At 38.0% G+C, this 13,579-nt stretch overlaps 1 protein-coding gene across 2 annotated transcripts in view; it reads left to right on the forward strand.

The window, feature by feature from the left end:
- fibcd1b (fibrinogen C domain containing 1b) overlaps positions 1-13,579 on the forward strand; it is a 111,779-nt gene that overhangs the window by 41,190 nt on the left and 57,010 nt on the right. For both annotated transcript variants that reach the window (XM_023279543.3, XM_023279544.3), the window contains one exon: positions 3,243-3,402. In XM_023279543.3, coding sequence (XP_023135311.1) covers positions 3,243-3,402 — 160 coding nt within the window. The remainder of the gene's footprint in view (positions 1-3,242; positions 3,403-13,579) is intronic.

Consider the following 13,579-nt stretch of genomic DNA (forward strand, 5'->3'; position numbering starts at 1 on the left):
AACAATGGTATAATTTCAAGATACAAACATTTTGACAACATATTAAGAGAGTGTTACCAAGTCAGACTCACTCATGATGAATTCTGTGTACAGATACCTTTTGATGTGTTTCATCTTTAGTTTGAAATGCTCTGAGATACGGTTTGCATGCTTGGCTTTGATGATGTAACTCAAACCCCAAATATATGCATACACAACATTATCTTGTGTGTGTGTGTGTGTGTGTGTGTGTGTGTGTGTGTGTGGTTTCTTTCTTTTTTTCCCATAAGATGCTACATACCTTTTGCACCTAAACGTATTGCCGTCATGGTCCAGATTCTTTAGTACTTGTACAACATTAATGGTACCTTCAGTGCTTGAAGAAGTATTCAACAGTAAGGGCAAATGAATAAATAATTAATGAATCCACTGATTGTTTCAGTGGGAGAAGTCTTTTTTATCATACTCTTTGTGAGTGTTCAGGCTCTGAATGAGAAACGAGAAGTATATATAATAAAGTGGATTAAAGCCAAGAACTGCATAAATAAGTTCATCCACAAAGCATCATTATATTGTATAATTTCTCATTACACCTTACGTTTATTGGTTATTTGGATTCATAACTGAAGTCTTAGTAGTACATACATGCTTGAGGGTTTAAATTATTTTTAGCTTTGAAGGGCTAAAACAGTAAAACGGAAAACGAGGGTTACTTTTTTGACATGCATTTCCTAACTCCAGTTGAATGGACAGCCACAGTTTGGGAAATAAAGACATCACATTAGGCAGATGGTGACTGAGTTTTATTCTTGCCTTTTACAGCTTTCCAGATTCCCTCTGTTTTGTGACTTTACCTCCAGAGGGAACATGTCTCCACCCGCCATTGAACATCTGATTCAGGCCTACAGCGAGCACACCTTGTTATGTGATTCACCAAATAATTAAATCATGTGTCATACAGTCATGGTTTGCAGTTGAGACAGAAAACTTCAAAATACACCAGATAGAATGTATAGTAGCTATCGTGAGTCATTTAAAAGGAAAAAAAAATGGACTCCATTTCCTTTCATGAGTCTGCCACAGATGTGCAAAGAAGCATCCAAATTCGCCTGCATTTAAACCTTGACTCACTGAAAGGAGGCAACTCGTTTTAAGTGCTGGGGTGTAACCGATTTTGTAAGCCAATACAAAGGCTTCCTAATGAGAGGTAATTACATCATGATCCTAATTGATGTGTCAGTCAAGGCTTAGCTGTAAGCTCCACTTTTGTCTCTCCCTTTGAAAACACACACAAACAATCAAAGAGCGTAAACTTGATAAATCGCAACACAAATGATGTTAAATTTGTACACAGGAAAATATGCCACACTTAGATGAAAACTCATTTCAGATAATGTTACAACCTATGAAAAACAGAGTCCAAAAACCATCTCCGCGGGTCATTTGTATGCATACACACGTGCGGTTTTCTTTGCAATTGCACGAGGGCATGTACGTAAACATGTCTTGTTGTTTGTGTGGGTTAAACTCCCGGTGCCAGTGTAATATTATTTCAGTGCAGCTTGCTGTGCCTCAGGGGTGAGTTGCATAGTTATTGAGGCCAGGGAATGGCCACTGGGGTTTCTGTCTAATGCAGTTTTAACACCTGAATCTAGCTGCACAGGCATTCCTTTGGTAGAAAATTCACAACCCCTTATATATGACTTTGAACGCTGCAGGTCTTCGTGTGTGTATGTTCGAGTGCGCATGTGTGTCTCTGGGTGAGCAAAGGAAGAGGAAGACGAAAGAAAAGGAGCGAGAGGAGGGCTGTGTGGAGCAGCAACAATATTTCTAATACCTGCAAAAAGTGTAAGTGTGTCAGTGTATACATATGGGGCCCAACACCTGCTTGTACATAAGCATCGGCCAACTAGGACAGTATGTGAAAACGACCTTACTGCAACGAACAGCACATATAGGGCTGCAGGAAAAGAAGCTACCACGGCAGATCCGAGAGGTTACCATGGTCTCTGCTAGTCCTGGAACACACATTCATCAACAGCCTTCCCACAGGGCTCTTTGTGTTTCACAGCATTCACCAAAGTGGATTGTGGAATGGTGTAGCATGTGTTCAATGTGCCTGTGTGTTTCCAAAGTTCCCATAAGGACTGCACTGTACCAATGCTGACATACTGTACATTTAACCCATTTAATATCATGTACATAAGTGACAATTTCCAAATGCCTTTATAGATGGACTTTTCCACCCTAGAGACAGCCTTTGGTTTCCATTTTCAATGTGCAAGTCTTTTTTTTTTTACCCCAACTATCATGACATGGTTATGAAGTTGAAACTGCTGTCCTTGCTTGTATATTCAAGGATACTCAGACATCTGATTTTGGTTGCTAGAAAGCACTGCATCTGCAGCCATTACCACTGGCTCAAACCCAGAAAACATTAAGCTAACATGAAGTCTGTAAAATACATCAAGTGAAGTCTTACGTCATGGAAATTTGGCTGCATATTGTGAACTGTCAGATGTGGAGTATTCCTGTGCACTGAGGAATTTTCAAAGTTCTTTCATGTAACTTTGATGCAGTGTCGACCATTTCAAAGGTAACAAAATTTTATGTAGTTCTGGTTTATGTAACTCTATTGGCTGTAATGCTAAAAATGTATTAAAAGTACAATGACCAGAATGCGTTTTGATACCTTTGATGATGAAAATGTTATGTGATCTTTATATTGCTGCAGCTATAATTGTACAGGCACAAATATGTTTTAGTAGATGTATTTAATTACATATGAATTACATCATTTCATTGCATAATGTATGAGTAAGTTACATGCAACATGCACCTGCATTAGCTCTTGACTTTCAAATATTGTCATCATGCCAACACCATTTGAATCCAGTGCAGCAACCACTGACAATTAAACTACCATGAAGAGTAGTGGCGGCTTACTTTGCACTACCAGCATGTAAATGCAAGCAATATCATAACCAGAATAAATTCTGAACCTGCAAAAAATTAAAAATGGGTCGCATACTAGTTTTACTGTGAATATATATGATGTAATGGTGAATACTGTGACATAAAAAGAAACCACTGACTGTCTGGAGGTAATGGAAACCTTTAGCACACTTTAGGAAATGGTCTGAAGTATTGTAAAGCGTACACAAATTGTCGTAATACAAGGTCAAAAATGGCTGGTTTGTTGTAATTACTCTGTTACCGATAACCGTAAATGTGCATTCTTGTCTCCTCTGTGTGTGTTGCAGCTGCTGTCTGACAGCCAGATCAACATGGTGAAGGTGGTGAACTCAGTTAGTGATGCTCTTAATGCCATGCAGAAGGAAAATGTGGGTCTGAAGGCGCGTGTCAAGGCCGACTTACAAAGGGCACCAGTCAGAGGGGCTCGTCTCAAGGGCTGCTCCAACGGTAAGCAAAACAAGGCATGTTTTAAATACATGCACCTGTCTGGTCTTTCTTTGTAGATGTCTTTGTCATTTATCTATCATTGACTACCTATTTGTTTCACCTTTTGCCTCTATATTCTGCTCCTTCTGTTATCCCACCTCTGCTATTCTGTGAAGTTTTATCCCAGCGTGGTCTGCCTGTCAACCATCTATCCATTCAGTCTGGCCTCATCTGGCCCGTATCAGTATGTTCCTCTGGGCTACATCTCATCTACATTATCCATTGGCCTTGGTAGAGATGTGGAATTTTTTACTGTACATGAGAGATGACTTGCATGTCTACTGGGCTGTGTGTTGCTGAGAGGCAGAGAAGGGCCTGAGGCATCATCCCATTGGAAGGCTTTTAACCAGGCATAGTATACTCAGTGGCATTCCCAAGCTGGATTTGACTTGCATAGGTAGCCAAGGAGCACAGAGTGAAGGCTGCTCGTGTAGCGCATACAGCATACAATAGCAGAGTAAGAAAGAGGTGTTTTTTGTGGTGGAGGCATGACTTGAGAATATGGTAGATGTTTCATAAATCTGAAGGCACAGGCATGTTCTATGAATGTGACATAATGTATAGGAGTAGCAAGGATGTATTTTCAAACTTTTAGTTTTATATCTGCTCCAGCGGTATAAATCAATGAAGCAAAGATCTTTATAGTGCAGGACAAATTTTAGATTTTATTAATATCTTAGGTCTGTGGCATCATCAGCCTAATTGATGTAGTTGAGTGATTATTCAGCAAACCTGCTCAGCTGTTGCCAATGATGGTTTCAAGGGTAAACCAAAATCTAGATCCTGTCTTTGTCTCCTGGTTTCAGTCATTTTAAATTGAAGTTAATGTTCCAGCTCTATATAATACAGTTATTACAAAATACAACTTAACAGCAATACGCAGCTTCATCTAAAGTCTGCTTAAAGGTTTGATCATCATGAGAAGATCGTCTAATTTTGGTGATTTACAATTTTAAGAAAAGCTCCTGTAGCGGTTGAAAAAATCTCATTAAGTTGAATACAAAACTCACAGTTGACAATAACCCTCAGAACCCCAAGCAGTGCTTTGTTCTCTTAAAGTTTTCGCTTCTGTCACAATTTTATTCGCTGTTGGCTAATGTTTTTCAGTGATATAAAGTCCTGCTCCTCTAGGGAAACAGTACAACCATGGATAGAAGTATAAATTACTGAAAGTAAGTGGTTATTTATTTTACAAAAAATTAAAAAAAAATTGGGATCAGCAGGTACTTTTTTTTGCATCCTGAGCTATTACATTTTTCAAGTGCTCACAGGTGTTGCTGTGCTGAAAAAAATGGTGCTTCTCCAACCTGCTGCTCAGCCCAGTTCAGCTGAAAAGTCCTTGAATTTTTGACACGTGACTGATGGTCACAGCCGAGTCACTAATGGCTGCTCTGTTGTCCTGAGGAGTTTTTTACACCTTCTTGTTAATGTAAACCATTTATTTTTGGTTGTATTTCTGAATGAGACATGTAGAATAAGGTCATTTTTAAGTGATTATCACAATTTTCACCTTTGGGCTTCACAGTGGATTGGTGGTTGGCACCGTTGCCTCGCAGCTTGAAGATCCCTGGTTCCCGTCCCGGCCTGGTTCAGGGTCTTTCTGTGTGGAGTCTGCATGTTCTGCCTGTGCAGTGTGGGCTCTCTCTGGGTACTCCAGCTTCCTCTCAAAGTCCAAAAACATGCTGACGTTAATCAATGATTCTAAATTGTCCATAGGTGTGAATGTAAGTGTGCTTCTTTGTCTCTATGTGTAGCCCTATGATAGACCTGTCCAGGGTGTCTCCTGCTTTCACCTTAAATCACCTGGGATAGACTCCAGCCCCCTGCGACCGTAATGAGGATTAAGCGGTGTGTAGATAATGGATGGATGGATGTTTACCTTAGATTTGGATCAACTTCCCAATGGAACTCCACATTACACAGGATTAGTACGAGAACAGTCAGAAGATTAAAAATCAATGAATTCTTCATGTTCTTGCTGTTTCTTTCAAATATCTTTCAAACCTGTCAGTGGGGTTTTAAGCTTCAGAGGGTTTTGGAGATGCAAGATGTGCAGAAGACAGCATGGATTCACTTGGTGAAGCTCTGTCCATGGTGCTGAACACTTGCACCCGTGGGCCAGTCGTTTGCTCTACACGGTTCATGCCTCGTGATACTTTTGAGAATGTTCTTGCCTTAACCAGATTTTCTGAAGCAATCAGTAAACAGTTAGTTGAAACAAAGCAGAATTTCAAGTAGTGATAAATTATAAACCAGTTCACATAGAAATTAGCCCTGAGATCTTAACTGAATTATTATCTCACAGCAGGTATTATAGCTCAGTTGTGTAATAATTTCTTCAAGCTTTATTTTAATTTATTGTCTCCTGGCTCCATATTAATGGTAATGGGGACAGAAACAATATTGTTCCCCATTGCTAAGGAAATCATTAGTCAATTTATGAGCTGCAGAGAATGTAGAGCTAAATGTAAAGTACATACTTATCTGGAACAGTCTAATCCTAAGACTTAGGTTTTGCATGGTATTAGACTGTACATATGTTTGCGTGAGTGTATTTGTGTCCGTCCATAGTAAGGGATAATTATGTCTGATCTCTGTGTCTTTTCTAATTCCATTTCTGTCCAACACAGTTAAGTCAGCAGCATGTACAAGGTTGTCGGGATGATTACATCACTCCAGTTGTAGTCGCTGAAGTAGGGCTCATAGGCTGCCCCTGTTCTCATTATTTCACACAGAGCCTGATGGAAACAGGTGTTGGGGCCACTCAAAAGTCTGTCAAGGATTATCACTGATTATTAATATTTTCCTCTATGAATAATTCCCTTGTTTGCAGCATCTTTATCTGTGAAAGAAGTTTTATGTGGTTACTAAAATGAACAGAAGCTGTTTTTCAATGAGTTTTTCTCTTAAAGTTTAAAACTAAATGAAAATGTGCATAAATTATAGAGCTAAAAAACAAAATCTGTTTTGGGGGGGATATGGGATTATTGTAAAATGCAGGCTTTTTCATTAATGACCATGTGAAGAAAACACACTGAACTGATTTGCTCTATGGATTGAATGTGGTGTTATTTGTTACAGTCAGAGAACAGAGCAGAATAAATTTCTTCTTGTTTGCTTTATCTATCATTTAATGTTACCATCCCTTGCCTTACAGCTGAAATAACTCACCTGATGTGTCATTATAATGTCTTTGGCTATGAACAGTAAAGGGAGTAAACACTTATAGCCTAATCGTAAAGCTGAAAAAAAGAAATAGTTATTTTCAATGTCGAACAATTTCCCCTTTGTGGTTCAATTTGTGTCTTTTGCCTTTTACACAGAGCCAGGACATAGATAATTAAAATAAATCTTTTGGAAACTGGTTCCCAATTAGACTATAATAACTATTTTGCAGTTAGAATAGAGTTAAGACCTGAGGGAACATTTCTCTGTTATTTCATTTTAAATTTATTGCCACTTGAAATTCCGGTATGTTTCGTGTAAATAGCCGCAGAATGCCTCGCACTGACCCACTTTAAACGTTAATATCCTGAAGCCGTTTAAATGTCAGGAGTACATTGAAACTAATTGATGAACCAGCTCTGGGGTTCAGCACCATGGACAGAGCTTCACATGGTCGCTGCTTTGCTGCACTGGTTGTTTGAAAGCACCTTTAAACATGAGACTCCAGGTTTTTATGCTACTTTCCACATGGATAAATTTTTGCATCGCTGCTTATTTGGTGATTTTCTGGCACAGACCTATCCAGCCTAAAAAAAATTTAATTTACACTGAGTGCACCCTCGTTCAATTTGCTGCACTTCTTTTTTTTCATTTATATCCATGTACAATTTTATTATGATTGAATGCAATTCTACAATATCATCTGTGAGAGTAATCTGGTGAGCTGTAGTGCCAAAGAAACGTCAGTACTAATATTTCTGTTGATTACCGCGCAAGCCTACATCAACTTCCAGAATGTTGAATGTTTTTCTTGCAATTTATTAAACGCCTATAGTCATCCTCTGCAGCAGGGATGATGTGCGTGTTTCGGAGTGGCTGTGTGTAATTTGCAAGGATGGCACAGCAGCAACTTGATTAATTATTTAAATCTCCCAGTGATTGGTCAGGATCTAAAGCTAAATAGTGTTTAGTGTTCTTCTAAATGTCACTTTACAAAACTATTCCGCATAGACTCCAAGCTTAATGGAAAAGTCATCTGGAGTAATGCAGCAGTACTAGGGAAGAGTTCTGTTCCACATTAAGTCTTTGCAAACATTTTTATTTAAATGCAAAAGTTCAAACTCAAAAGGCTTTTTTTCTTTCTGATATGTCAAGAGGATTAGTATAGTGACTTTTATCTTTTTGCACTTGGTTGTACACAGGTTCACTGTAGAACTGATTTATATACAGCTGCATTATGAGTTTATGAGGACCTGAGTCACCAGAATTGCAAAAACAGAATATGGAGCCCAACAAGTCAGTCTAATTCTAAATTATATAGATGGTCTGTGTACATGGACAGTATATATGTATGCTCAACATAAAGTCCTTGAAATGCACTTCTGTGTAGGCTTTCTATCCTTTTGCTCTTCAGAGCTACTGTCAGGATAAACAGCAACAAAGCAGCCCACAGCAAGTCCACGTGAAGTGCTGCCTTGACATTTTACAAAAGACTTACCGAAGATGCTCAGACTGAGCTAGAAAACAGCTGGAAAAACAGCAAAAATGTTGTGCTGATTGCAGGTTATTGCAAATGATAGACAATATAAATATCTTCTCTACCTTTCCATAGTTAATTATGCAGTACATCATTGTTTTTAATTTTGCTGCATTCATATGCTGGTTAGCTTGACTAACGGTTCAAAAATTACAGCTCTTAGTGTTTTTGCATTAAGATGCCTGATGTACATGCTGCAGAATGACAGATATTATGAAGATGCTACATGCACTGAACACATATAGGGGCTAAGACACTAACACATACACTACCAGCCAAAAGTTTGGACACACTTTATCATTTAATGCTTTTTTATTTATATATATTATTTTCTACATTGCAGATTACTACTGAAGATTAACACTTTTTTGTTTACCACGCGATTCTTTATGTATTCTTTTATAGTTTTGATGTCTTCAGTATTAATCTAAAATGTAAAAAATAATTAAACAAAAACCACTGAATGAGTAGGTGTGTCCAAACTTTTGACTGGTAGTGTATGTAGGGGAGAGTAGGGTAAAATGAGCCAGTTTTTACTTGAGGTGTTGTTACAGTGGAGGCATGACAGTAATGTCTAAATTTAAAACATGTACATATACTTTAGGATTTGGGGCCTCCCTGGGAATACTTGATTTGGATGTAAAATAAACTGTTTTTAAAATATAGCTTTCCAAAAAAAAGTGTTTTCTTGTCTCAGCTTGCCCCTGGCAAGGGATAAATTGAACCTTTAAATTTTGCCATCAATTATGTTGAAGCATAACTGAAAATGTTATACCTCATATAATGATATATCAAAGCAAGACAAATTCAATACCAAATCACCTCTTACAAGTTGTATTTAAAGATGTATAACTTTAAAGGCCAGTTTCCTTCAATAAGGCTCACAGATGACAGATTTTGGAACAAGATCGTGTTAAAAATGAACACTTTTTTTTTTTTTTAAAACAAAGCTGGGCTATTATTCAGCAGTTAGCTATAAATTTACAGTAATTTAATTATTTACTAATAATCATAGGTGGGAGCAGGGGATCAACTTAACGTCGGCCTTCTAGCTCAACTAACCACACTACCACCATTATAACAAAAGCACACCATCCAGGCAGGTTAGAGCTAACTTCATGCTAACACTTTATCCTCACATTATGGCTTACTATTGCACTAACACGTGTGAAATCGTTTCAAATGTCTCAATGATTGTTCAGACACAACACTCATAAAACCATAAACATGAAAAATTTACTTAACAGCAAAAACTGTTTTGTTAACTAAAATGTGCTTACCTCTTCCTCCCTGCCCTCCTTCTCTTCACTGGGAGACAAATGGATACCTTTTCAAAAATATTTGGTCACAATTTGATCAATTTCTTCCAAGGTTTTCTGGAAACAAGAGGTGCCTCAACTAACCCACAGGCTCATCTTACCCCCTTCTCCCCTACCCATTTGCAATTCTTTTATTCGGTTATGATAAATCTTCCCTAAGTTCATTGTAGCCACTGCTGATTATCTATTAGTGGTCACACAGAGACTAAAATTTAAAAACAGGACTATTCAGTATGTCTTCTTTCTTGTGTGGGTATAGCTATGGGCATATATGTTTGAGCACGAATGCTTACATGCTGTCTTTGGGCACACCCATGAATATCTTTGACTGGCTGTCTGTCCCACTGTGCCTGTGAATATTTGAAGAATTCATCTCTTTACTGTTTGCTTTGGATTCCCAAAAGAACATATTAGATTTTCAAAGTTATACGAATCCAAACCTGACAGCAGTGAAGCTCTCCTCCGCTCCGACTGCAGCAGGGTTTCTGAGTTGAATGAAACCTCTGTAGGAGTCCTACTTTTTTCAGTTTGTGGACTGCTCGACTTTGCTGTAAGTTGCACCATTGCTCTACTGCATTATGAGCTAAAATTCAATTCCCTTGCTAGCAGTAAGCATACAAGTGCAAGTAGTGACTTCACATTTGGTAGATTTCTTTATTATTATTATTACTTTTATTATTATTGCAGTCAAATAAATTATTCAGCTATACCAGCAATATGATTTCATAGAAAAGAAAGAAAACTGAAGCTTAAATAAAAGTTGAAAAAATATGCTGGACGCAATTCCTGGTTGGAAACAATACAATAAACATCGGCACTCTTTTGAGTCAGACTCATATCCTGTAGCCATAAATGCTCAATAATACACCAAATCCTTGGCTGAGAACAGTCTCCAACAAATGTGCTGAATTGGAAAGGTATTACTCCTGTGTGAGTCACATTTGCTAAAAACTACTGCGCTCAGCTGTTTTAGGAAGTTATTCACCCTATTTATAAAACAGATTTCAGTAGGAACAAGAGAGTTCACGGTGTCAGAAAGAGAGACACATTGTAGAATCATACAGACTATCACCAGCCTTATCCTTTACCTGCTCTAGTATTTCAGGCAACCTCAGAGTGAAAAAAGTGCCAAGATTATAAAAGAACATTCAGTGTTTTTCTTTTTTTTTTAACTCGGCTCTCTGAACACTCAGCGAGGCTCTCTAGTAATAAAATGGAACTCTGATATCAATATAGATGTTTGCAAAATATAATGCACCCTTGGATTTATTACATATTGAGTGAAAAGAAGGAAATGCAATCCACTGAAATGGACATGAATGTAAAGATTTTTCTAAAGGTGTTGTGCTATTGTGTAAATTCAGCCCAGTCTTCCAAAAAGTACCTTTCTATGTAACTTAATTGCTTTCTTTGTTACATTTTGAGGAATTATGACTCATGGCATTTTGATATATTTCAAATCAACTTCTCTTTGTCATTTATTTTATTGCTTTATCATCAGCCACAGAAAATGAGGGAGACATTTCAAATATCTTGTGAAAGGGTCATATTTTAACCTATAGCTCAATATTTTCCTAAACTGAACTAAAAAGCAAGTGTAAACACAACTTAAGTCTAAAAATAAGTCCTACATGAGACTCAAACTCCAATTTCCAGGGCCAAAGTTCAGCTGCAGATTTACACTGTTGCCCCACCTCAATATGTTGACTTTGGGGACCCTTGCAACCTTTTGGTAACAATCATGAGCCACAGATGTCTATGCACAGCCAATCTGAAAATAAAGTTGATTTATACAGTCAAATACCAGAAAAGATACCAAAGCAGAAAACATTCAGATAAAACTTGGACACCTGCTGGGCTGAAAGGCAAAGCAACGACCCCATGTGAGCACAGACCTGTAGTAAGGTTGAGCTGATATGGAAGAAGTGGTGCACCCTTTTCAAGGCTTCATCAGAAGAAAACCTCATCTGCAGCCTCATCACAGACTTCTCCAGTATGCAAAGCAACATCTGGAAAAGCTTGAATTGCTGTGGATTTATGGAGATAAAATTATGCTCTTTGGCCACAATCATCATAAAAAGAGCAGCATTTTGTGGAAGAAAAAACATCATCCCAGCTGTTAAAGATGGGGGTGGAAATGTTGTTCTGGGGCTGTGTAGCAGTGAATGATACATGAAACCAGAGGGAAGAATGGATTCCGCTAAATATCAGTAAATGGATGCAAATGTCATGCAGTTAGTGAAGAAACTCAAATTGAAACGAGGCTTACTACTCCAACAAGACAAAGATCCAAAGCATACCTCAAAATCCATGATCAGCTACTTCAAGAAATGTAAGCTGAAGCTTTTAGAAGAGCCTTTACAGTCCCCTGTACAGAACATCCTTGAATATCTGTGGGCAGCCCTCTAACATGCTGTGTGTGTTTGCCTAAATGATCTGCAAAGACGAGTGGGTGAAAATCCCTTAATCAAAAATGAAAAGACTCTCATTTGATGGCAAAATGTGTTTGCAAACTGTGAGACCTGCCTAATCCACTAGTAGTACTACTACTATTAAGTACTGGTTGTGTAGGTTTCCTAAACTTTTGCACAAGCCACAATTATTGTTGATTGAATGTCTTATTCATTTATTTTTCAACTTTAAAAAGTAACAATACGTCAGCGTCTCACAAAAGGCTCAATTTCATTATCTTTGCTACAAGGTGAAGAGTGAGGTAGCATAGTGAAGTAGGAGGAGCAGAAAATATTACACTGGCTGAAGTGGGCTGGAAAAAAGGGGAGCTTGTTTGCTGTCTCTAGAAGAAAAAAAAACAAAGGAGGGAAAAAACCTTGGAGGAAAAATCTTCAAAACAAATAGCCTCATATGTTAAATGGTAAAGTGCAGAGTGCTGTAGAGTTATGCTGCCTGCAGAGCAGACTGTTGCCCATTCTCATTACTCATTTATCTATTTATATACTGTTGTATATATACACTGTAAACAACAAATAAATCAGTTTTCTTGAGATATTTTCCAAGACAGTGGCTCAATTCATAGATCAACCATCAGTCATCAATACTGAACATTTCAAATGAACAAAACGTTTGTTCCTGTTTGTACCACATGAAAGCATTTCTTTAGAGACGTGCTTTATCTTTATGAACAGCAAACTCAGATTCAGGTGATGGCTCTTATTGTCTTCTTAAAAAAATCCAACAAATAAACATAAGTCTAAGATGAGGTATAATTGTGATTGTAGCCAGTGATAGTGGAATTTAAAATTAAACAAAGGAAAAAAAAAGACAAACATGATTAATGTCCACTTATGTAGTCAGGGTGTTCCCAAGCGCCAACCTCTAAGGCTGTCAAATGGCTCCAACATGGAAGTGCCTAAATCTGCAGTTCCTTGGATAGCCACTTGAGGCTGGCTCCTAAATCCTTCTCCACAGTACCCCATGCTAAAATGTTCAATTTCACAGCAGAAAGCCTGGTATCACTGATTTCCCTTCCCATGCTAGCTGTACAGAGGCAGAAATTGTGTTGCTCTCCATCTGATTCAAATCATTTAATATTTCAATATCTGCCAAAATACCACTTTAAGTATTGAAGGTTAGCTGTAGCACCTGATTACGTCTCATAGTTTCAGTCTAGCAACCAAAAAGATGGTAATTTCCGTGTTGGCAGTTGCCAAGCAGAGAGCAGTGTGGCTAGTGAAGGAACACCATGACGAAGACTTCTATGAGTCTGACTGAGATATGACCAGAGCACATGTGAAATTGAACTTGGCAGATCTAGAACAGTGTTTCTATATCCCGGTGGAATATCTAGCTGCTGTTATCACAGGTTTATTCGGGTAACAGATGTATAAGACAAACTAGGCACAGGTTTATGTCAATGTTGATTTGTTAAGAATTCCTTTGATTGGCCCCAATCTTATGATCAGACTCGCTGCATCCATACCTGAAGTTCTGCATAATTACGGAGGGTTCGGCTTTACGCTCAGTCTATGTTGCTTCCTCACTCTCGGCTTTCAGCAGGAGTCGTATTTCTTAATTCATTTAGAAAATCAACAAAATATGTAATTTGCCCAAGGGTGCCCAAACTGAAGCATATTTATGCAAATTTATGCATACAACTGTA

This window comes from Amphiprion ocellaris, chromosome 17, assembly GCF_022539595.1.
Source record: "Amphiprion ocellaris isolate individual 3 ecotype Okinawa chromosome 17, ASM2253959v1, whole genome shotgun sequence".
NCBI classification, from domain to species: domain Eukaryota; kingdom Metazoa; phylum Chordata; class Actinopteri; family Pomacentridae; genus Amphiprion; species Amphiprion ocellaris.